At 37.6% G+C, this 25,432-nt stretch overlaps 1 protein-coding gene across 1 annotated transcript; it reads left to right on the top strand.

Moving 5' to 3' along the window:
• The first annotated feature begins 22,679 nt into the window (after positions 1-22,679).
• LOC143869824 (uncharacterized) lies at positions 22,680-23,372 on the top strand. Its single transcript, XM_077376383.1, has one exon. The coding sequence runs from the start codon at positions 22,680-22,682 to the stop codon at positions 23,370-23,372; it is 693 nt and encodes a 230-aa protein (XP_077232498.1).
• The last annotated feature ends 2,060 nt before the right edge of the window (positions 23,373-25,432 follow it).

Below are 25,432 nucleotides of genomic sequence, written 5' to 3'. Positions count from 1 at the left end.
AAGAGAGGAGTCAGAGTTACTCGGATAGTTAAACAGATTTATTTTCAGCAATGATCTATATAACTATCGTTAGGCTTGAGACTTAGTCTCGCCTTGGGTATTAGAAGTTTGAGTTTAGCTCAAATATTCGAGTACCCCGATGATTAGTAGTGTAATGTCAAGTAGTGACTTACCTAATCATCGTTCCGCAATGTGCAGCTTCCTAACGTGTTAGGAGTCATGCGTATCTGCGAAGAGGTTTGTATGAGACTGTTTAGCAGAACCACATGATCCGGAGTGATTCGCTACCTTGAAAGAGAGGAGTCAGAGTTACTCGAATAGTTAAACAGATTTATTTTCAGCAATGATCTGTATAACTATCGTTAGGCTTGAGACTTAGTCTCGCCTTGGGTATTAGAAGTTTGAGTTTAGCTCAAATATTCGAGTACCCCGATGATTAGTAGTGTAATGTCAAGTAGTGACTTACCTAATCATCGTTCCGCAATGTGCAGCTTCCTAACGTGTTAGGAGTCATGCGTATCTGCGAAGAGGTGTGTATGAGACTGTTTAGCAGGGCATACGAATTTGGGTTTATGTGGAACTGTTTAGCAGAACCGCCTGATCCGGAGTGATTCTCTACCTTGAAAGAGAGGAGTCAGAATTACTCTGATAGTTAAACAGATTCATTTTCAGCAATGATCTGTATATCTATCGCTTGGCTTGAGACTTAGTCTCGCCTCGGTATTAGAAGTTTGAGTTTAGCTCAAATATTCGAGTACCCTAATAATTGATCAAGTTTTAGACTGATCGGCATAAAAAAATGGAAACTCTTTGAGTGATTGAAATAATTCATTTGTTTGTTTGGTTGGTGCTCTTTGAGCAATTGTTATGTTTACTTTGGCTTAGCCTGATAAAGAAAAATGGAAACTCTTTGAGTGATTGAAATAATATATTTGTTTGTTTGGTTGGTGGACCTTGAGCAATTGTTATGTTTACTTTGGCTTAGCCTGATAAAGAAAAAAAAAGAGAGTGTTTGTGTTTTTTTTACAATTGTTCGTTCATCTTTGCTAACTAGTTTAGATAGTTGAATCATGAGTATTAGGGAGAGGCTATCTCTTTGAGATGTCATAGTTGCCGAGTTAAGAGTCGGTGAGAGGCTATCTCCCTGTTGTTAGTTGAGTCTTACCTTTATGAGTATCGTTTTAAAAATCGAAAACCCAAAAATTTGTTTTATTTTCGGGTCGATTAAAATGTGTCGTCTGTTCAGCTTTGCCATTCGCGTGACAAGCACGCTCTACCAAAGAGGGGCATCTGTAGACACCCCATTTTGACCGAACCTGAGTTCGAGTTGTTTGTGCGAAGCTTCGTCAAATCAGTGAGCTGGGGTCCCAAATTGAACCCTAAGCTAGGTTAGGGTCCCCCATAGGTCCCCGTAAAATTTCGTTGGAATCCGAGCTCGTTTGATCAGCGAGCGAAATGAATCAGTGTCGTAGTGTAAACCTGTATGGGGGGTGGATTAGCCGAAGAGGGGGTGAATCTTTGAAATGCGAAATTCCGATTTTGTATTTCGCTAATAGGACAAAGCGGCGGAGGTGCGCTTATAAATTCGCGCGCTTTATCCATTTGGAGTGCCGATATCAACATGATTTTTTTTTATAAATATAAAAAAAAAATCGAGATCACGGGAGGATCTTCGTTTTTTCTAACAAAAAGAGAGAGAGAGAGAGAGAGAGAGAGAGAGAGAGAGAGAGAAGAGAAAAATTTAGGTTTTCATTTTCCTCCGCCGATCGTTTTCTCCGGCCTCGTCGGCAACCATCACCTTACCCGATTCCGGTCACCATCTTCACCATCTCCGCCGCCTCCACCATCACTAAGGCCGGCCACTACAACCCTCATATCCTCTTCTACAGCTTGGGTATTCTTGAAAAAAAAAATTAGGGAAAGTCGAAGCAGAGATCGAGAAAGAGATCTACGGTTTTTCAGATCCGAGAGAGATTGCAGAGAGAGGGAGAATGCTTCTCCTCCGGCAACGGTGCCGGAGCTCCGGTCGCACCAAAAATCAGCTTAAACCCGATCGAATCTGCTACCTCTATTTTCACCATTGAATTCCTCATTTTCTTCCTTTGGATCAAGGTTAGTTCTTAGTTTTTTTTTAGGGAAGTTGGAAAAAGGGGTTTTCAGATCTCCTTCTCCAGTCAAGTTTGCCGGATCTCCGGTTATCTCTTCCGCAGTTTAATTTCTGCATCTTTTTCATCTCCATTCTACATCACAAATTTCACCTAATTTTTATCCATAAATCCTAGATCTACCCCTTTTCTCCTCAGATCCGTCCCGAATCCCCTTTGATTCTGACAATTTTTGCCAAAATCTTCTCCGATCACCTCTCTTCTCCGATCATTTCTCCGGCTCAGGCTCCGGCCAGTGTATTCTCCCAATTTTCCTCTTTGATTTTCTTTCACTCATCATCACCTTCGTAGAAAATTTTAGACCTAAGATCATTGACCAGGATTCAGCTTCTCCTAGTCTAGATCTGAAACCCTAGATCTAGTCCTCTACCCCTTTGTTTCGTGTTTTCTTTTCATAGATCTAGTTAATTTTGGCTCGGAATTGATCTTATATGGTGGAGATCTGAGTAATTACTCTAGATCTGAATTCAGAAATCTCAGATTTACTCATTTCAAGCTCGGATCTGTACTTTTCATCTGTAAATCGGAGCATAAATATCAGAGGTAAGAGCATCTTCATGTTATTTACAAATCTTGTGTTAAAATTTCTTATCTTAGTTTAAGTAGATCTCCCTTGATAATGCTTGCGGTATTAGTAGTGTTTCTCATTTTCTTCATCTAATTTTTTTGTTGTTAAAGAATTTTCATATTCTCTGTATAAGACTGGTTTTATAATGACGATTTTGTTCGTATAATTGAATTTCAAGATCCAGAGTCTGCTTGTATTAAATTCGAGAAAATCAGAAAATTGTAGATCACTGTGATATTTTCCTTTCAGATTTTCTATTTTTTTTAGAAAGATTTGTGTTGCCTTAACAGGTTTGAGATTATCCTGTTCTCAACTACCTGTTTGATTTATCAGGATGTTTTGTTTGTTCAATTTTAGATGTCAACCCCTGATTCTACTCTCTAATTTTACTCTCAAGTCCAGTGTGTCTTATTCTATGAAATTCTAGGATTTGAATAATGAAATTAAGTGCTTCTTTTGATTCAATGGTTGTGTTTTTAGAAAAATGCTTTTGGATAACAGTAGATTATTGCTTTCATTTTGATTGGAGAATGTCTAATGATGGATTCTTTAGAAGCCATATGTAGTGTTGAAAATGCATCTTGTGGTGTTAAATATGAGGAAAATACAGATGATGGTGTTCATTTTTGCTATTGAGTTCATTCACGATTCAATTACCTCATTTTGAAAGCCTTATCAAAGCATGGTTCTTACATTGCTCAGTGAATTTCAAGTGTGTACAAAAGCTGACTTTCTTGGTGAATTCCAAGTGCTTTCTGTTCATGGTTCTCTTTAAATGTCTTAGTTGGATATTAAGTCTTTCCCTTATATTACATATTTGATAGCTCTAAGTAGAATTGCTTTTTAAAAGATAAAGCTTATCATACTTAATTTTATTTAAATAAATTGTTTTAGGAAAGAAGGAGATCAGATGACTACTCTATTCGATATTATCGACATGAGTACTGTCTGATTTCAAGGCGGGATTAGAAATATTATCATGTGTATTATGATATTAGATGATTACTTTAGCATCATCTGATTTCATCCCCATATTGGGGTGGTGTTTGTGTTTGGGCATAGAAGTGTTTGATATTGTTTTTGCTTTATTAGGCTATCCAGCGGCTGGTCTGGACTAATTAATGTTGTGTATCATTTTATGATTGCTACAGGTTGTGCACTCTTTAGTTGTAGATCATATTTTGCTGATATTTGATTTGGTTTTATAATAATTGATTGAAAATTTGAGATTATCTGGTATCCTTTTTCCTCTCTCTTTGGATAGACTAGCACAGTCTTTTGGGTTTCTAATTAGATTTCTTTAGACACTATAACCCGTACTAGGAGACATACTCTGTCTCGTTAGGCAATCCTCCTTTGGAGGCAACCCTCTTTTTTTAGCTTAACCTCAGGGAGTTTGCTTTGATTTTGATAAATGGTGTCCCTATAGGAGGCATGCCTTGCCTCATTTAGAGAGCCTTTGAATCATTCGTTTGTGTGGTGATGTTATCGGGGGAGTCTTTGACTCATTTGATCTTTATTGATGTTATTAGGGAGTCATCTGTCTTGGCTTTGTAAGTATTTAGCCTTTAGAAGGCCTGCTTGGCCTCATTTGTAGAATCCTCTCAATTAGTTGTCTTAGCCTTGCTTACCCCTTGCAAGGGCAATGATAATGTTACTTGGAGCCCATCTTTGTGTGTATTTGGGAGACCTGCCCGGTCTCATTCTCTCATTAGTCCTCCTCTCTGTGCGTCGTTTGGTTTTGGGAGAACACCCTACTCGGCTTGGCAGCATACCCCTACCCTTATGGGTATTGGGTTGCACATTTGTTGCACCCTAGGGCTAGGTAGCTGTCCGGCCCGGTTGGGTATTTTACCTCTGCCAAATGTGCAAATTCGTGTTTCCTTTTCTTTTAGAGAGTCTTTGACTCATCTATCCTTTAGTTGGTATTAGTGGAGTCTTTGACTCGTGTTTCCATTTCTATTAGAGAGTCTTTGATTCATTTGTCATTTTAGCAGGTTTTATTAGAGAGTCTTTGACTCATTCGTTCTTTTGTGGTATTACTAGGGAGTTTTTGACTCGTTGGCTCTTTCGTTTGTGTTATTTGAGAGTCTTTGACTCATTTCTCCTTTAAGTTGTAGTATTAGAGAGCCTTTGGCTCATTTGTCTTCTTTGGTGTTGTTAGTAAGGAATTTCTCTTTAGTCTTGTTGTCATTTCTTCTTCTTTGGAGACTAGCATGGTATCATTAGAGCTTTGCCTCTTGATGTCCTTTTATTTTCTTGTCTTTGGCATTAGTTTGCCTGGTTTAGGGGTCTCCCCTGTTTGCCCTAGGGTTTAGCCCTAAGGTTTTGATTTGTATGTTCCCTTAGGTCTTTGACCAAAAGAGTGAAATCAGAAATCTAAAATCCAAAAACATTTTCAAACATTTAAAATTCAAAAAAAAACATTAGAAATTTAAAACATCAAAAACATTAAAAAATATCAAAAGCCTCAAATCTTTTAAAATGTTGAGTATTTTAGGAATAGTAATTAGGAGAGTTCGTTTCGAACTACGTTGGCTTGATCCTCTCCCACGAGGTACGTAGCGCAGCTCGGGATTTATATCCCAAGTCCAGCCAAACTTTTTGTAAATAACATTTTAAAATCTTTTTCTTTGAGTAAGCAACCTTTCTAATCTTGTTTTCAAAAGATCTTCCTCTAGAGTTAGGAGTTTCTCCTAGATATAGAGTTTTAGAGTTAGGATTTTCTTTTGTTAGGTTGCTTGATTGTTTGTTTGTTGTGTGCTTGTTTTAGAGTTAGGGGTCTGTCCTAGAGTTATAGGAGCGCCTCCGTCCGGTCAGTCGGCGATCCACATCGCCGAGTGATGACTAGAGTAGGATACGCTAGTCCACCCTTTGTTTTCCTTAGGAAACGCAGCCTAGTTACACATAGGTTGTAGGGACCACCTGCATTAGCCTAGGGCTAATCTGCATTTAGTTAGGGCATATAGGGTGTCCTAAAATCCACAATTCACTGGAATTTAAATAATCATACAAGAAATTTTAATAACTAGTCCGGTCTTTTAGATCGAGTCTAGGATAGAGGGTTAGGTGTCTTAGGCACCATAGCTTAGAATAGGCTCGAAGAACTACGTTGTCTTGATTCTCGTGGAGGCGGGGATACGTAGGCTTCTTTGGATGAATATCAGATCATCCGAGGACTCGGGCTAATCATTTAGAGTCTTAGGATTTATTGTGTTGTGATTATATGTTTCGATGTGTTTTCTTACTTTATCGTACTGCTCCTATACTTTTAGCTATAGCTTGCATGTGTTTATACATCAGAACTTAGACACCCATTAGGCATGTCACTCATAACCTAGCTATGCTTAGGTGGCACATCTTTCATTTTATTTTATGTGTGTTTATTATTTATATTCTCAGGAAATGCATGCTTAGGTAGACGACTCCTGAGGATTGTTCCCATTTCACATGATTTTTACCCAAACTTCTTTGGAGTTAATGAAAATGGCATAAGAGACCAAGTGCTTGCACTCGGACGAATCGGGGGTGCTCTCAGACCTTCCCCATTCGTAACCAGGCACGAACCCATATATATTTCTGGTTATCCATTGCACAGAGGATTTGATTTTAGGGTTCCATGGCATATCCATGGATGGCGACTCTGAGTTTATTTCAGGTATGTCTTGGTTTCGAGCCTTGGCTCCGGATCGAGACATATCTCTTTCTTTTTATATTGCCACTCGTGCTATGCTATGAGGGTGGCATCCGTTTTGAGAGTTCCTTGGTAGAGCTTTCCTTCACACGTGGATGATCCAGAGAGGTAGTGTAGGGATCACTTCCCTCACCGCCGCCTATCTCGGATCGGGGTCCACACATACACTTCCTCCAAAATACATCCATTTAGAAATGAAATTTTGACATCCATTTGGTATAACTTGAAAGCTTTATAACATACATATGCAAGAAGCATTTTCATGGATTCCAACCAGGCTACTGGGGCAAAAGTCTCATCATAGTCAATCCCCTCTTCCTGGTTGTAATCTTGGGCTACTAAACGGGCCTTATTTCTTTGAATATCAACATTTTCATCCAATTTGTTTCTAGGGAAAATTCTCAAAAAAATTTGATTTTTATCTAAAAATCTAAAAAAAGGGTGGAGTTGGCTAAATTCTCAAAAAGGGGTGAAAACCTCCAAGAAATGTTTTAAGACCAAAATGCCCTTCTGTTGGTTTTCCCTCCAAGAAAGTAAGCATTGGATCCCAATGCCTTTCACCTAACATTTTTACCTTCCTACCTTCTTCCCCACGCCAAAATGAAACTCCATTGTCTGTTGCAAAAATCCATTGAAATTCCATTGTAGAGAGGTGAAACTCCCCTCTCCTAAAATCTAGATTTTATTGGATCGCTTTATTTTTCTTTGGCTATGAAACCTAAGCTTCTCTGGTAGGTCCATTGTGATACATTTGGATAGGTTTAACATGTTCCTTACAATGCTATGGTGTATTGTCATCATCTTGTTTATTTGTTAGGGATTTGTCATAGTTTTGTTAGGCATTTGTTATTGTCATCATCTTCTTTACAAATCTATGGTGTACTGCCATAATCTCTCTATCTCTTTATTGCCCTCTATGTATCTACTTAAAGTAAACCCGGATGAAACTCATGTCTATACAATTACAACCACTATTTAAATGTGTAGAAGCAATATTTTGTTCTCGGAACCACTGTTGATATCTGGGAAGCAGTATTTAAGCACTCAGAAGCACCAATTATACCTAGGAACCACTATTTACGACCATGTAGTGGTTCCGAGGTATAATTAGTGGTTCCAAGGTATAAATAGTGGTTCCAGGGTAGAAATATTGTTTCACACAATCTAATAGCATTTCATTGGGTGTCAAAGTTGCAATGAATTTATGAACAATGGGTTAAATAGTTGTCTAAACAGTCAGATCTTATGGTGGTTCATAGTTTAGATGGCCTAATACTTGTTCCGAGAGTTTAAATTGTGAGATTGAAAAAGTTATGCAGTCAAAACCACTTTAAAAAGTGGGAGTGACTGTATTTATAGGGTTTTAAACACTCAGAACCACTCATTATACCTAGGAACCACTATTTACAACCATGTAGTGGTTCGAGGTATAAATAGTGGTTCCAAGGTATAAATAATGGTTCCAGAGTAGAAATATTGCTTCACACAATCTAATAGTATTTCATTGGGTGTCAAAGTTGCAATGAATTTATGAACAATGGGTTAAATAGTTGTCTAAACAGTCAGATCTTATGGTGGTTCATAGTTTAGATGGCCTAATACTTGTTCCGAGAGTTTAAATTGTGAGATTGAAAAAGTTATGCAGTCAAAACCACTATAAAAAGTGGGAATGACGGTATTTACAGGGTTTTAAACACTCATTATACCTAGGAACCACTATTTACCACCATATAGTGCTTCCGAGGTATAAATAGTGGTTCCAAAGTATAAACAGTAGTTCCAGAGTAGAAAAATTGCTTCACTCAATCTAATAGTATTCCATTGGGTGTCAAAGTTGCAATGAATTTATGAACAATGGATTAAATAGTTGTCTAAACAGTCAGATCTTATGGAGGTTCATAGTTTAGATGGCTTAATACTTGTTCCGAGAGTTTAAATTGTGAGATTGACAAAGTTATGCAGGAAAAACCACTATTTAAAGTGAGAATGATTGTATTTATAGGGTTTTAAACACTCAAAACCACTAATTATACCTAGGAACTACTAATTATACCTATGAACCACTATTTACCAGTATGTAGTGGTTCCAAGGTTTAAATAGTGGTTCTAAGGTATAAATAGCAGATCCAAGGTATAAATAGTGGTTCCAGAGTAGAAATATTGCTTCACACAATCTAATAGTATTTCATTGGGCCTTAAAGTTGTCATGAATTTATGTAGAGTTGTAAAATATTAACTTAAACCCTCAGATGTTATGGTGGTTCACAGTTTAGATGTCCTAATAGTGGTTCTTTGATCTTACGTCTAGATGGTTGCGAAGATGGTAGAAAGAAGGGCTTCTTTTATCTTACACGTTGATGGGTACTTGAAGGATGAAGTATCATTCCAATATGTTGGTGAGACGAAGATGTGTCTAATTGTAAATCGGCAAATTAAATTTTCGGAAATGCAGTCTCTTATTCACCAGAAAATTGGGACCACAGGAACCGACGTGTCATTATCTATAAAATGTCGATATGTCGTGGATCCATATCAAATCTTGATATATGACATTGGAGATGATGATAACCTACATATGGTGATAATGCTTTTGAGAATGGTGTCTTTAATTCTATGAGCCTGTGCATAGATAAAGAGTACAGAAGTGGAAGAATTACTTTTCAGAACCCTACAAATATTGGTGTACCGTATTCTAGACCGATTGCACCCATCCACAAGTAAAATATTAAGCAAACTGGGTTTTTTTTTCATCCATTCTTGAAATTCTAATTCCATTATTATACCTCACTATTGCTCAGAAATGAAGTGGATATAAATGAACATTATGAAGATCCTATTTTGTATGGAAATATTGGTGTACCTTCTTCTACTCCAATGGCACGATCCTTGAGCCCCAGAAATAATTTTGTCTCTACAGTCTCTGCAACACCTACTCGACCTGAAGTTGCTCCTGGAAACGAAGAAGATATGGCAAAGGACATACTACCCATAGGTAAACTAAAGAATTATTCGTAGGGGAATTTGTACCATCCATTGATTTAAATGTCATTCCAGTATTCTAAGTATAATGATGATCGGTTCACAGATTTTCAGTGGTCTTGAATGAAGATTGTGAAGATCCTAACCGTAATGACAGAGTACGACAAAACTCAACATACGACCGCTGCAATGTAATGCATTACTTTCCTTTATTTGAAACTTCTATGTTTGTCGTTGTAAGCCCAAGGGTCCTCATGGGTTCTCTCAATCACCTTGTTTTGATGATTAAGAAACACAAATTAATTAGTCCTTTATGGGCTAATTGTTTGCCTCGAGTGTTGTGCTATAGACAGAAAATTCACAGGTCAATCCGGCTAGCACATACATCATTCCATGGCCTATGCTTGAAGATGAACTACATACAATGTCAAGGAGCTTGAACCAAGTTGAAGGAGTGATCCATGCAAGAGATCAAGACTTGAAGATGAGCTTTAAAGTTGAAGATGTGAGTAATGAGTCTTGTGTTAGATTGTATAATTTAATCCCATGTAGGTATCCCATGTTGAGGCATAATCAAGTCACTAATAAGGTCCCAACCAATATTAGAATATAAGGAAAACACCCGTGGACCAAAGTCCTAGTGCGATAGATAGCTTAGAATTGCAAAGGATTCAAATCAGCACACTTAGCACTTAAATTTTGAGATCAGGACATAAATCTTATCATAACGGATCCTAAACATTTTTAAATATTTTTGAAAATATTTTTACCACAAATATCTCATCGTTTCCGTTCAAATCGAGTATAAGAACGTCGAAATCCGACCAGAAACAAGTGAGATATGAATTTTATAAAACCGGGTCTGAAATCTGAAAAATGCCCTGAAATGGATCCGTTGGAAAGTTGCCCAGAATTATAGAAATGCCGCTGTAACGGCTAGTTTTGGGTTTTCTATATATATATGGGTTCCCTAAGCATGTGAACTCATCTCTCTCATTCCTAAACTTGTTCTAAACATATTAGAGAGTGGAAAACACCTTTGTCCCTCAGTTTGGGAATATCTAAAAGGATTAGACCTAGGCTTATCTTTGTACATCTTTTGAGAGATCATTTGAGAGCTTTATATTGTATTAGCCTATCTAGAGGCAAGTGAGCAACATCCTTCTTCTCTTCATTATATTTGGCAACAAAGGGCGCCGTATTTAGGACCCTCGGAGCTTGGACGCTCGGATTGTACAAGGCGAAAGGAACGCCGTATTTAAGTTCCATGGAAGATAGTGGATACCTCAAGGAAAGCAAACTTGAGAAGAGTGGAGTAGATCTTGGGTTTAAGACCGAACCACTATAAAAGACCTTGCGTCAAAGCCTCTTGTCTCTTCTTCTCTACTCTTGTGGTAAGTGCTTAACTCTTGTAGTTGAACATTATTCTTAATTTTATTTTACTTGTATGAACCATCCACAAAGTGTTTGTCAAATGAACTAAAAAGATAGTAGATGAACTAGGGTTCTACCAAGTGTTTGATAAAAGGCCTAAAAGAAACCATTCATCTTGTTGTGGGATTTACATTATATTTGTAATTTTTAATCACCCACCAAGTATTTTGATAAAAAGACTAAAAAGGAAATAATCAACTAGGATTTTCGAAAGTCACCTAACAAGTGCTTATTAATAGGTCTAAGAGAGGATATTCATTTAAGCTTTTGAAACTAATCTAACAAAATTTTTTAAAGAGGATAAATTTTTAAAGACACCCAATTCACCTCCGTCTTGGGTTGCCTATTGGGATTTCACTTGGTATCAGAGCTAAGGCTCTTATATAGATTTTTGAACTTTCAAATTTCTTCAAGAGAAAAGATTTATATTGGCAAGCTAATGGCTTCTAGACTTCCTTATTTTGATGGAACTGACTATGGATCTTGGTCGATCCGTATGAGGTCTTATCTTAAGAGTCTAGATAGTGAATTATTAAAAGTAGTTAAAAATGGCTGTGTATTAAACTTCAAATCTAAGAGAATTAGTGAATATGATAAAAGATTATATTTTGCTTGAACTCAAAAGCTATGAATGCAATATGTTGTGCCTTACCTTCTCACAAATGGTTGTTTGGATACAAAAATGTCTATCTTGCATAAATGCCATGTATCCATATTTTGTGATCAAATGTTTATCTTTTTGAAAATCCAAAAGTCTATATGCTTAAAACTTGATTTGTATTAGACTTTGACACATTACACTAAATTGTTATATCTAATGGAAAAGGTTCCCTAGATATCTCACTTGATGTCTAGTTTATGTTTGAGCTAAAATTGTCAAATCCCATGAAATGTATACTTATAGATACAATATGCTTGATTCCCATGTATCTGGTTAATTCCCATGTATCTGGTTAATCTTGAGCTTAAATGCCATTTTCCTTGAATTTATTTGGGTGCTAGATGTCACATTATTATTTCCTTGCATCTAGCCTCATATGTGTTTTAAAGATCACATCTTTTTTTAAAGAAACAACTTATAGATATAATAGACTTATATTGTTTGATTCTTGTGTATCTATATGTACTACACTAAGTGCACTCACTAAGACTTAGATCCTTTTGCACTTAGTAGCCATCCACATGACATGCCACTTTAGAACTTAAAGTGAAAACCATAGTTGGTCCTTCATGATTATCAACCCCTCTTTGCCCATGAGTTCATGATAAACTCACAAGCCATATCCTTCATATTTGAACTCTAGTTATGGACAAAATTGGCATGTGCTAGATTATTTGGTATTTAATATATTTATGATATTATTTCTAGCAAATCTATGGATCGATATGCTATGTCTAGGAAAATCAATAAATATCCTTCCTTAGACATCTTTCCTATCTTAGGTGAGCAAATATGGTTCCAAGTCCCTACACACCTAGTTGTCCTTCACCCACTCACAAGACTTTTCTATTATGTGCCAAAGTGTCATCACTATATATAATATGAAGTCTTTTATGAGTCATGTGTATTTGTATTCCTAAAAGCTTATAATGAATATCCTCTCATGACTAGTATGGAATTAGAAACTTAGATGATATGCATTTAGTCATGGTAGTTCTTTTTGGAATACGTATGTCCAAGGTAATACGTATGTCCAAGGTGTTCACTTGATATTTATCCTTAAAGTCCTTGGATCCATCCTTAGATTCTTATAGAATATATTTTGTAGGAAAAATTAAAAATGGTCTAGATTCAATGTATTTAAGTAAAATTGAAAACATCTTGTGAATCTAGTAACTTATTTGGGCATATTTCACCTTGGTGGTTGATACCCTATACCTTGTGATGGGAACATGTGTCTCACACATTTTGGTTTTCCTATGGGCTTATGCACTTTGTGCCTAATGCCTTGTCTTTATATTGGTGGTTTGTGGATGTAAATGTAAATGTTTGGATCATGCACCTTATATGTCATGTTCTTTATGTCCAAACATGGTAGACTATCCATAGATGTTTTGATATAAATTATATCTTCCTCATTATTACCCATAATTGTATACTCTCACTCATGAGCCATGGATGTCTCTCTTAGACATGGTACTTTATTGTCCATTCTTAGAATTGAGCCAAATTGGTATATTTAAATAATCTATAGTTATCACCCATGGTTGGTAGTATCTATATAATTGAGATGTCAAACTTTAACCTTAAAAGCTACTTAATTGGTGCCCATAGCCCACTTTGACCAAAGGGGGAGTCGGTACCTTCACAATAATTAAAATACTTAATCAATTGGCCTTGTGCCACTATATCAATAATGAATAGGTATATATATTTGTGTGATCTCCCTAGCTTGTTTGTATGCTATATACTTAGAGAATAAATTTTGAAATTGTAGAAAATGATATCACACTTAGGGGGAGCATGAGCCAAATATTACAAATCTTCTGTGCAATGCTTGTTTATCATGATGAGCTAGACCATGACTATCATTTTGATCATGATAAACCGACATTTAAAGAGTAAGTGTCATTGTAGCCCAAGGGTTGAGTTTAACTTGGTATCTTTTGAAAAATATATCAAAAAATCCTTGGAGTCTATATGAGGACAACCCTTTGGATTCATGCATGCATTATTCTTTTTCAAAGGGGAGCTTTAAAGTTAATCTTGTCCTCTATGTCTTATCATATGATTCTAAATGTGTATATTACTTCTCATATGATAAGTACAGTCATTTCGAGCATGGTTGCTCCATATGGGTTGTTTTATATTTTGAATTTAAGACAAGTAAGCCCATAGCCTAGATTTTAAGGTCATATCCTATTAGACTTACCTTGGATCATCTATTTGATTTCATTTTGTATCATTTTGATATCAATATGTGGTAATTGTCATTCCAATGATAAGTTTCCATTCTAGTGGTCTACCTTGTGTATTCCTTAGAATCTCTTTCAAAAGATCTTTCTTAGAGTTGTTTATCTTAATTCCTATGATTGGACATCCTTATCATGTGTTTCTAAAGTTATTTAGTATATATAATCATGATAAGTTTTATTTTGGCCATGTATTCACTTTCACATTTTTAGCCTATTGTGTCATGTCATGCCTTGCTACTTAGGTTTCACCTAAGGCCAATGACAAATACAAAGGAGGAGAGCTAAATAGTAATATATTCATGTTCATATGGATCATTATGAGATGCTCAAATCATCTATTTTGACATTCCCCACATATTTGTGCTTAAACTTTCATATCTTTTACAAAAAAAGGGTTTCAATGATCAACTATTCGAATTTTGTACTAAAACTTTAATATCATTGTTGATCCACATTCATAGAAGTAAAAGACACTTGCTTATCACAATTTCTATCAATTTGAGTGATTATCATGTGTGTTTTCACTTTTTCACTCATATACCCATGATATACCTCACTGTCATGTCATGAAAGTGCTAAAAGTTATTCTTACACATGACAAAATAAAAGGGGAGTTCTTAACTTGTTCTATATCTATACTTGCTTATCATGATAGGTTTCACCTCATATTATATCTACCTATCACCTCATGATAAGATTATATAAGGAATTCACAAAAAAATGAGGCTTATCATGCTAAGTTTGACATTTACTCTAGTTTCTTTTATGATAAATATATTATAATTTTTATAATGTCATACTATTCATGTTTAAATGGGTCATTGGGTGTATATGAATGTCTTTCATACTTTATATAGTACCACACACAAAACTGTGCTAAAACATAATGTCTCTTTGATTTTCCCAACATAGACTAGATTTACATTTGATATTCTCTTTCTATGTTGTTATGCTCTTATCATGTTATCTACACTTCATTTATCTTGTATTTATGATAAGAAACTTGGGAGAGCATGTATTTTCATTAAAAATCTTTCATTCTTTATGATTGTGCTTAATGGTTAATCCTTCCTTTTTTGCTTATGCCAAAAGGGGGAGAATTATGAAATTGATTAGACGTCCATAATCCATATGCATGTACGCTTAAACTTGTTAAAACTAACCTATGCATATGTTAAGGGGGAGTAGTTATGCTTATATTGTTTATCTAATCCTCATAAGAGGTTCCTCCCACCTCTCTAATCAATTTGGTTCGTCATCATAAAAAAGAGGGAGATTGTAAGCCCAAGGGTCCTCATGGGTTCTCTCAATCACCTTTTTTGATGATTAACAAACACAAATTAATTAGTCCTTTATGGGCTAATTATTTGCCTCGAGTGTTGTGCTATAGATAGAAAATTCACAGGTCAATCCGGCTAGCACATACATCATTCCATAGCCTAAGCTTGAAGATGAACTACATACAATGTCAAGAAGCTTGAACCAACTTGAAGGAGTGATCCATTCAAGAGACCAAGACTTGAAAATGAGCTTTAAAGTTGAAGATATGAGTAATGAGTCTTGTGTTAGATTGTATAATTTAATCCCATGTAGGTATCCCATGTTGAGACATAATCAAGTCACTAATAAGGTCCCAACCAATATTAGAATATAAGGAAAACACCCGTGGACCAAAGCCCTTGTGCGATAGATAGCTTCGAATTGCAAAGGATTCAAATCGGCACACTTAGCACTTAAATTTTGAGATCAGGGCATAAATCCTATCATAACTTATCCTAAATAATTTTAAATATTTTCGAAAATATTTTTAACAGAAAGATCTCATCGTTTCCGTTCAAATCGAGTATAAGAACGTCGAGAAACGAGTGAGATATGAATTTTACAAAACCGGGTCTGAAATCTGAAAAATGCCAAAAATGCCCTGAAATAGATCCGTTGGAAAGTTGCCCAGAATTATAGAAATGCCCCTGTAACGGCTAGTTTTGGGTTTTCTATATATATATGGGTTCCCTAAGCATGTGAACTCATCTCTCTCATTCCTAAACTTGTTCTAAACATATTAGAGAGTGGAAAACACCATTGTGCCTCAGTTTGAGAATATCTAAAGGGATTAGACTTATGCTTATCTTTGTACATCTTTTGAGAGATCATTTGAGAGCTTTATATTGTATGAGCCTATCTAGAGGCAAGTGAGCAACATCCTTCTTCTCTTTATTATATTTGGCAACAAAGGGCGCTGTATTTAGGACCCTTGGAGCTTGGACGCTCGGATTGTACAAGGCGAAAGGAACCTCGTATTTACGTTCCTTGGAAGATAGTGGATACCTCAAGGAAAGCAAACTTGAGAAGAGTGGAGTAGATCTTGGGTTTAAGACCGAACCACTATAAAAGACCTTGTGTCAAAGCCTCTTGTCTCTTCCTCTCTACTCTTGTGGTAAGTGCTTAACTCTTGTGGATGAACATTATTCTTAATTTTGTTTTACTTGTATGAACCATCCACAAAGTGTTTGTCAAATGAACTAAAAATAGAGTAGATGAACTAGGGTTCCACCAAGTGTTTGATAAAAGGCCTAAAAGAAACCATTCATCTTGTTGTGGGATTTACATTATATTTGTAATCTTTAATCACCCACCAAGTATTTTGATAAAAAGACTAAAAAGAAAATAATCAACTAGGATTTTCAAAAGTCACCTAACAAGTGCTTGTTAATAGGCCTAAGAGAGAATATTTATTTAAGCTTTTGAAACTAATCTAACAAAAGTTTTTAAAGAGGATAAATTTTTAAAGACACCCAATTCACCCCCCTCTTGGGTTGCCTATTGGGATGTCAGTCGCACAAAATATTCTAACTTATTAGTCCCAATCATGTTGGTACGATGCGGAGTTCAGTAGGAATTTCTTCTATAACGATAGTCGTGTTAATGATGCGATTAACTTTGTTGAGGATGATGAGGACTTTGGTGAGGACGTTGGTGAGGACTTGGTGAGGAAGAGGATGACGTACATAACATTGTGGGCGATCCATTCGGAAATACTTATGCAAGGGAGCTGATAGAAATGGATGAAATGGTTGTTGATGAATTAATTGAGGGGAATATAGGAGTTGAGGAGTTGAAGGTTGGGGGAATCTTCCCAAATTTGAAGGTCTTTAAGAGGAAAGTTAGAGAGTATGCAATCGGACGAAAGTTTGCATTTGTCTCAATTGAGACAAAACCTACAAAGTATGTTGTTAAATGTAAGGATCCAAGTTGCCCTTTTAGAATCACTTGGACAAAGTACTTGGATTATGTCAAGGTGAAAAAGGTTTGTGGCAGAGCACACATGCTCAAGTACTTTGAGCGGTAATGATCATCCTCTTGTCACTGCAGCTTGGGTAGCTGAAACCTGCCTAGGGTTATTTCCAGTCTAGAAGACGTGAAGCCTAGTTTTACAAGGGAGTAAATTAAGAATAAGTGGGGTGTAACCATAAGCTACAAAAAGCTTTCAACGCGAAGGTCCTTATACATGAAATTAAGTGTGGAAATGCCGAAGCTTCTTACCGCATCCTTCCTGCATATGCTCACAATATGGAAAGATGTAATCCTGGTAGCATTATGCGTGTATACCGAAGCCAAGAGCTATAGAGGAATGGAGATGAGACACTTGGTTTTTTATTTTGGTTATTGGGGCCTAGCATACGTGCGTTCAATCAAACAATTAGACCGTTGGTCCTAGTTGACGGGACACACATGCAAGACAAGTATAAAGGAATTTTACTAGCCACAACTGTACTAGATGGTAATGGTGGGTGTGGACCCCGATCCGAGGATGGTGAGAAAACGAGTCCCTACATCGTCTCTGGACCTCCACATGTGAAGGAAAGCTCTACCAAAGAACTCTTGAAACGGTGCCACCCTCATAGCATAGCACGAGTGGCGATAAATGAGATACTTCTTGATCTAAGGATAAATCCTCAATCCAAAACGTACCTAAAATAACTCAGAGTCGCCATCCATAGATAGGCCATGGAACCCCAAAAATAAATCCTCTGTGCAATGGATAACCAGAAATATATATGGGCTCGTTCCTGGTTACGAATGGAGAAGGTCCGAAGAGGACCCCCAATTCGTCCGAGTGCAAGCACTTGGTCTCTTATGCCATTTTCATTAACTCCAAAGAATTTTGGGCAAATCATGTGAAATGGGAATAAATATCCCCGAGTGGACGTCTACCTAATCATGCATGACCGGGGATGAAATAATAAGCACACAAAAAATAAAATAAAGGATGTGTCACCTAAGCACAGCTAGGTTATGAGTGACATGCCTAACTGGTGTCTAAGTTTTGGTGGACAAACACATGCATGCTACCGCTAAAGGTATAAGGTATGCACATGAAAGTAAGAGAACAAAATACACAACATAACAACACAACAAATCCTAAGACTCTAAACGATTTAGCCCGAGTCCTTAGATGGTCTAATGTTCATCCAAAGAAGCCTACGTATCCCTGCCTCCACGAGAATCAAGGCAACGTAGTTCTTCACCCCTATTCTAAGCTAGGATGCCTAAGACACCTAGACCTCTATCATATGCTTGACCTAAAAGACCGGACTAGTTCTTAAAGCTTCTTGTGCGATTATTTAAATTCCAGTAGATTGTGGATTTTAGGACACCCTATATGCCCTAACTAAATGCAGGTTAGCCCTAAGCTAATGCAGGTGGTTCCTACAACCTGTGTAACTAGGCTGTATATCCTGAGAAAAAACAAATGGGATCACTAACGCATCCTATTCTACTCATCAGTCGGCGATGTGGATCGCCAACTGACTGGATGGAGGCACTCCTATAACTCTAGGACAAACCCCTAACTCTAAAACAAGCACGAACAAGCACACAACAAATCAAAGACTAAACCCTAACTCTAAAACTCTCAAAAATAGGACAAAGTCCTAACTCTAGAGGAAGGTTTTTCGAAAACAGGTTTATGAAATATTTTTGTACTTTTTTAAAGAGTTTGAATGATCTATTTACAAAATTTGGCTAGACTTGGGATATGGATCCGAAGGTACACTACGTACCTCCTGGAAGAGGATCAAGCCAACGTAGTTCGAAACGAACTCTCCTAACTAAAACCTAACACTCCAAATGGTTTAAGGCATTTGATGTTTTCAAATATTTTTGATGTTTTAAATTTTTAATATTTTTGAGTTTTAAAATATTCAATGTTTTTGGATTTTAAAGCTTTTCCAATATTTTTGGATTTCGAATTTCTAATGTTTTTGGATTTTAAAGCTTTTCCAACGCTCCGGACCTTTGAATGTTTTCAATCTTAAAGGAAACACGCAAGTAACACCACAAACTAAGGCAAAGCCCTAAATCTAAAGGGAATACCCCGAATAAGCAACTTGTGTCAAAGACACACGAATAAACCACAAGTAAACAAGTCCCCCAAGGAAAATAAAAAACGATCTAAGGTCCCAAGCAGGGAAGGCTTTATATGACTGAGCTAGTCTCTAATGGAAAAAAATCATAACTAATAACACTAGGGAGGGGGTACAAATGAGTCAGAGACTCTCTAATAACACTACCAAGTCAAAGACTCGCTCTAAAAGAGGAGGCCACTCTAACATGAGGCGAGGTAAGCCTCCTAAAGGGAAAACTCTCTACATAAGACAAGGCTTATCTCCTAGACACAGATGACGTAAACAAGGGTTCTGATGAGACTGGGCAAGTCTCCTATATACAAAAGAGGGCTCCAAGTATCCCTATCATCGCCCGCGGTGATCTGAGATTACATACCATCTTCACCAGTAACAGCAAGCTAAAAGCTCCCAAAACCAAGGAAATAGACTGTCCCTCGGTAGAACAGAAGAACTTATAACGAAATCAAGAAGTTGTGGATTGAGCAAAGATGGAGAGTGGCAACTTCTCTTCCTACGCGTTTGTGTCTTGACTGTCTGCTGATGATTCACAAAGGGCTGATAATTTGTCCTGCCCAATTGCTTTAGTAACATCTAGTCAATCTTGACAGACGAGAAAAGATAATGAACAAAGTAGAAAGACATGAGAAAGTCGATGGTGCCAGTTGATAACATGATAGCAAGAGCCATGACTAATGAGTAGCCAAGGTATAGAAGAGCTGACACAGGACCACTCAAACTGCGGAGGTCAAACACCAAGTAGTCGATAGAATATACGAATACGTAGAGGACAACAGAACCAGAAGCAAAGAATGCTTCCCACCACCATCGCCAGTCCTCCACACAGAGCTGCATGTATATCAAGACCACAGACACCTCGGCACAAACGATAACAAGCAGGAGCATGACGATAAGCAAGAAACTGAACACATAGTAAAACCTCCCAAACCAGAGGCTAGAAAGGATGAAGAAGAGTTCAATGAAGAGGGTTCCAAAGGCTGTCTCTTCTTCAGGGGGGTGATACCGAATCTTAATCGGACTAGAAAGGATTGTATGGGAGTTGAAAGATTGGCAAAGTTTGTATGGCACTGTCACTGATGAAACATTAGGTTGGTAACCTGCTCGCTCTCTGAAGCTACTTTTCGATCCTCAATAGTTGGCAACCTATCATTCAGGAAGCAAAGCATCTAAGTCTATTTGGACAGTCAAAACCTCAACATCCTTCAAGGAAAAATGTGATCCTTGAGCAACCACATCTCCATTTACAGCAATGCAAGAACATCCATCATTCGCAAGGCTCATCTTTGGTCGAATCATAAGTATCTTTCTGTTCGGACAGAAAGCCTGCCAATTGTAATGAACACCTCCTTGTGTGACAGGTATATCGATGCTGCATAATAGAATGGCCTCAGCCCTTGACAACTAAGATGGGAAGGTCAGTTCATTCTGAGAAGAGGTTTAAAAGACCAAACAAACTACTATATGAAGAATTTCTGAAAAGAAACAATGGAGGAGAAGAAATAGGCTGAAATCATGCGGCCATTGAAAGAATCCTTGATACAAGCAAAATAATGACGAATTGACTATCTTTATAAAGGATTAGCTTACAAAATGGATCATAGCCGGATAGATTTACTTTACGATCAAGATCAAAATTAAACCACAACCGAGTTCATAAATTAATCCTGCTGCTATCAGATAGGAAAAATTAACCAAAAGAAATGCGATCACAACCACAAACAAAGAGACAAGTTAATATTATCACCTGTATCTGCCTGATTCTCTTTTGCGACTGAAATGGAATTTGTAATTTCGGCAACCTTCCATTGACGAAGATCGGAGCCGCTGCTTTCCATCTCAACCTCTTTATAATTCTACAAATCCTTCAATTCTTCTCCTCTCATTTTCTAACCAACAGATCTATGCATTTCTCCTGTTCATCACTGATCTAAAATCTTGGAACTAAAAAATGGTGAATATGAGCTAGATCGGAACTCAAGATAAACTAATTTAAGCTCAAATGATTCCGATCTGAAGTTTGTGGTTTGGATCTTAGATTGATGGTGGAAATGGATAGAGTGGAAGGTGGGGTCGAATCTATGATTGAGATTCGCGATGGTGATAGAAAGATGAAGGCCAGTTAGGAGTTAGATTCGAGATGTTGGCTAAAAAAAATGAAAACTCGCTGGCATGTTGAAGATCCGACCAAAATTAGGAAGAAAAACCGGCCACTATTCTTCCTCTTCTTCTCTAAGCCTTGAAACCTTATAGACAAACCCTCTTTTTTTATATCTTTCCTTTCACATCCGAACCACGTGGAATGATGGAAAATGAAGGAGAAAATGGGTTTACAGGTAGGTGATAATGGTGGAGGGAATGGATTTGCTGGATCTGAGATGGTGATGGCCTCAATAGAAAGGGGTTTAACAAATCTATGTAGAGGTAATAGTGCTTACAGAAGGTAGAAATTGGTCGGAATTCATGGTGAGTTGCCAGATTCCCGGCCAGAATTAATGGCGACGGATTAGATCTAGGGTTTCAGCTTTGGATCTAAAGTTAATGAAGCTGAAATTAATAAAGAAAAAGAGACACTAACTCGTGGAAGATTGATCCACCAGAATTTAGCCGAATTCCGGTCGATTCTCACCGGAGAAGATGATTTGGGGTTAGGGTTTCGGTGGAATTTTCCCCTCTCTCGCTTTGGTTTTTTTTTCCTGCTAGGGCTTTTTGTGAACGAGAAAATGAAAGATCCCCCTCTCTCGATCCTTCTTGCGTATTTAAAGAGTTTAAGTGAAATTTTTTACACCCACTAAATCCAAGTGGACACTCCCTCTAATGCATTATGACTAACATTTTCACTTAAATGGGGCGGTCTGGGAAGCAACAAGGGATAAAATTTAACTCTCGTTACTACATATAGGATATGTCACCCCCCTTCGTCTTTCAATGGACAGCCACTCTACTAAAAAAAGTGAAGAAGAAAATCTCCCGAATGCCCTAATTCGATCCCATTAAAAAGGGAAATGATATATTCGACCCCATTTTTTTCTAGACAACCCACCTTTAGTATATGTGAAACTCCTTTTTTTTTTACAAAAAAGGGGGCTCAGGTAGGAAGGAGGGGTGGCATTTGGATCTTTTTTTGTTAGATTGATATGGGCACACTATGGCAGAATAATTCACTCCCCTTTCCCATTTCATTATATTATGCACAACTTGAACCCAAGACATGGGTTGGGGTGCGACCTGAGTCAATTTACGGGGTTCGGATCCTTCAGTCTCCATGAAGGCTTTAACAATGATATGCAAATGGGCACTTTCAGGTTATTTTTCATTTTGGTGTGATTCTTCGGAAATTTGGGCTTCAATTCTTGGATTTTCACAGTCAGGGCTCAGTTTCAGGGTTCAAGAATTGATTTCGGGACTTCGACTCAACTTCGGGACTATGTTCAATTTCAAAATTTTATTCGATTTTGCAGAAAAGGGTCCGGTCAAAATGGGGTGTCTACAGTGGGTTATTTATGTTGGCATTTGCAGTGGTTGAGAGCGAGTCGTATGAAAGATGGCTATGGTTCCTACGTTTATTCCGCCAGAAGGTTATGTCAGCAGAGAAGAAGAACGAGGACTTTACAATTAGCTCTGATTGGATGAAGGGAATACCTAGAACGATATCTGAAGCATTACCTGCTGCATACCACAGCTACTATATTCGTCACCTGACTGCAAATTTTTATGCAACCTTTAAGAATGTAGTGCTGCGCAAACTTTTCTCGAATGACGCATATTCCCTAAGGGAGAGTGACTTTAAGGAGGCGATGGAATATATTAAAGCAAAGAATGCAGAAGCGGAGAAGTGGATATCCGAGATTTCTAAAGAAAACTGGGCGAACGCAAATTTTAAAGGGGCTAGGTGGAATGTGTTGACAACTAATGCATCAGAGTGCTTCAACAACGTACTAAAGAGCGCAAGGGAGTTGACGATTGCTTCGCTCATTGATCATTGTAGATGGAAAGTACAAGACTTTTTTCAGGTCCCTCGGAAAGAGGGGGCTAAATGGCAAACGCGTTTGACTCGCAAGGTAGAAAACTGGTTTGAAAAGTCATGTGAGTATAGCAGTAAGTTTAGACCATACGCGTGTAGTTTCACTGAATATGAAGTAAAGTCTTTAACTAATTCTGATCAGGTAGATTTAGAAAAGAGAAGATGTACTTGAGGTTTTTTCCAAACGATTGGATTACTGTGTGGGCATGCCATAGCAGCCATGGGAATGAACAATTTGGACCGATATGATTACTGCCAGGAATGGTATTTGGCCTCAAAGTATCGGAGTACATATGAGGAGGTGGTTCATCCTACTCTAGATCAAACACAATGGGCGACGCCTTCCCTCGATCTGGCAAAAGTATTGTCACCACGAGTAAAAAAACAGCCTGGACGACCGAAAAATGTACGAATACAAAGAGGGCTACAAACTGGAAAACATAACAACTGCAAAACATGTGGGGAACCTCGACATAACAAAAAAACGTGCAAAAATACGCCCATTGTAAATCGTCAATTAAATATGACTCCTATCGGTCCTGCTGATCCTACACATGACAGGTATGTGGTATATATGTACGGAATTAGTAGTCAGTAGGGACTTTCCATAATACATCCATTATTTAATTGATCGGTGCCATCTTATTTGTAGGTCCGGCGTGTCCTTCCCACCTCCATTCTTTTGTTAGGGATGAATATGGATTTGTTAGGTTTTCATGCACAAAATTTTTCCCTTGCATTCCTTAGTGACCATTGATTATTTTGCCGGATATGTCCACCAGTCTATTGTATTTATCAGGTAGTTTGTTCTATGAATTTTTTTGTAGCAAGGGAACTTTTTTGTTTATTTTGGTAGAAAAGCTTGTCAATGTCTTGGATGCTACTCAATTGTCTTTGGTCCTACTTAGAAATAGAATTGTGATACCATTTCCAAAGGAACACATGACCAACAGTTTAAAATAGTACATTAATAACAAAAAGGGATATGCATGCCAATTGCCAACTAATAAAAGGACAACACCAAAAGGGAGAGAGTTTTGTCTTAAAACAGAACAAAAAGAAAATAAGATGTCTCCATCTACTCCTCATCCTCTTTTTTGTTAATTCAATTGTTTTCACCATTGTATATCACTTTCCCACACAAAAAGGGATATGCATGACAGTTTCATAATGGTTTTTTTACTATGAACTACACCGTCAAATTTTAAGACATTAATGAAACTGAGGAAGGTCACAATCATAACATCCAACCAATAGAAACAAAATTAGAAACACAAGATTTTATAAGGGTATAGTTCAATATCTTTCAAAATGTACTACACGACCCCACCATAGGATGATCCGAAGCATCTATTTTACGTGCCACATCGTAAATAGATTGTGCCCAAAAATCATTTCCAAAAGATAATCCATGCCATGCATGGGTGTCAAATAGTCAGCCCAACTACCCCAGGCCATTAAAGCATGAAGTGTAATATGGTGGGACTCAGACTTATACATGGCATGACTTTGGTGGAGATAGTGGGCCACCCCATCCAATTATATGAGGTAAAATGGTGTGCCCCAGTCGATGCATGGCGTAGAGTAGAGTTGGTGGGAGGCACCTCTCAATACATGGTGTTAAATTAGACCTGGCAAAAAGTGACCTAGACGTGCGGGTCCTCTCGGCCTGCCCGTAATTTACAGGTCTGGGTCACTAAATTAGTGACCCATTGAAATTTGACCCGGCCCAGCCCAACCAGTAAAAGTTGGGCCTGGCTGGGTAAATTCGTGGGTGCCCATAAAAACCCAAATGATCAAGATTATATATGGTGAAGGCGTTTATAGTCCCATATTTTTCAGAAAGTACTGTACGGACCACATCATAGGAGGATCTAAACCGTCCATGTGATGGAACACAACGTAAATAGGTTGTGCCCAAAAAGTCATTACCGTAGGATGATCCTAGCCCTCCGATCTATAGAGGTTTCCGTAAAGGGAAACGATAAATGCGCCCCTTTTCATCATGTGGGACACCGAGCTGCAATATATCAATGACTGCAGAGGGGCTGATGTACTTCACGTCAGAAGGATTCAACAGATTTGATTACTATGTACATTGTAGTTGGGTGTCCCATGTGATGAAAAGGGTACATTTATCATTTCCCTTCCATAAATAATAATATGCAATTCCTTCATAGATCAGAGGGCTAGGATCATCCTATGGAAATGCTTTTTTGGGCACAACATAGT

Source organism: Tasmannia lanceolata, unplaced genomic scaffold (genome assembly GCF_043159265.1).
Source record: "Tasmannia lanceolata isolate RefF3 unplaced genomic scaffold, GAP_Taslan_0.1 ptg000003l, whole genome shotgun sequence".
NCBI lineage: Eukaryota > Viridiplantae > Streptophyta > Magnoliopsida > Canellales > Winteraceae > Tasmannia > Tasmannia lanceolata.
This window is presented reverse-complemented; position numbering and strand designations above follow the sequence as displayed.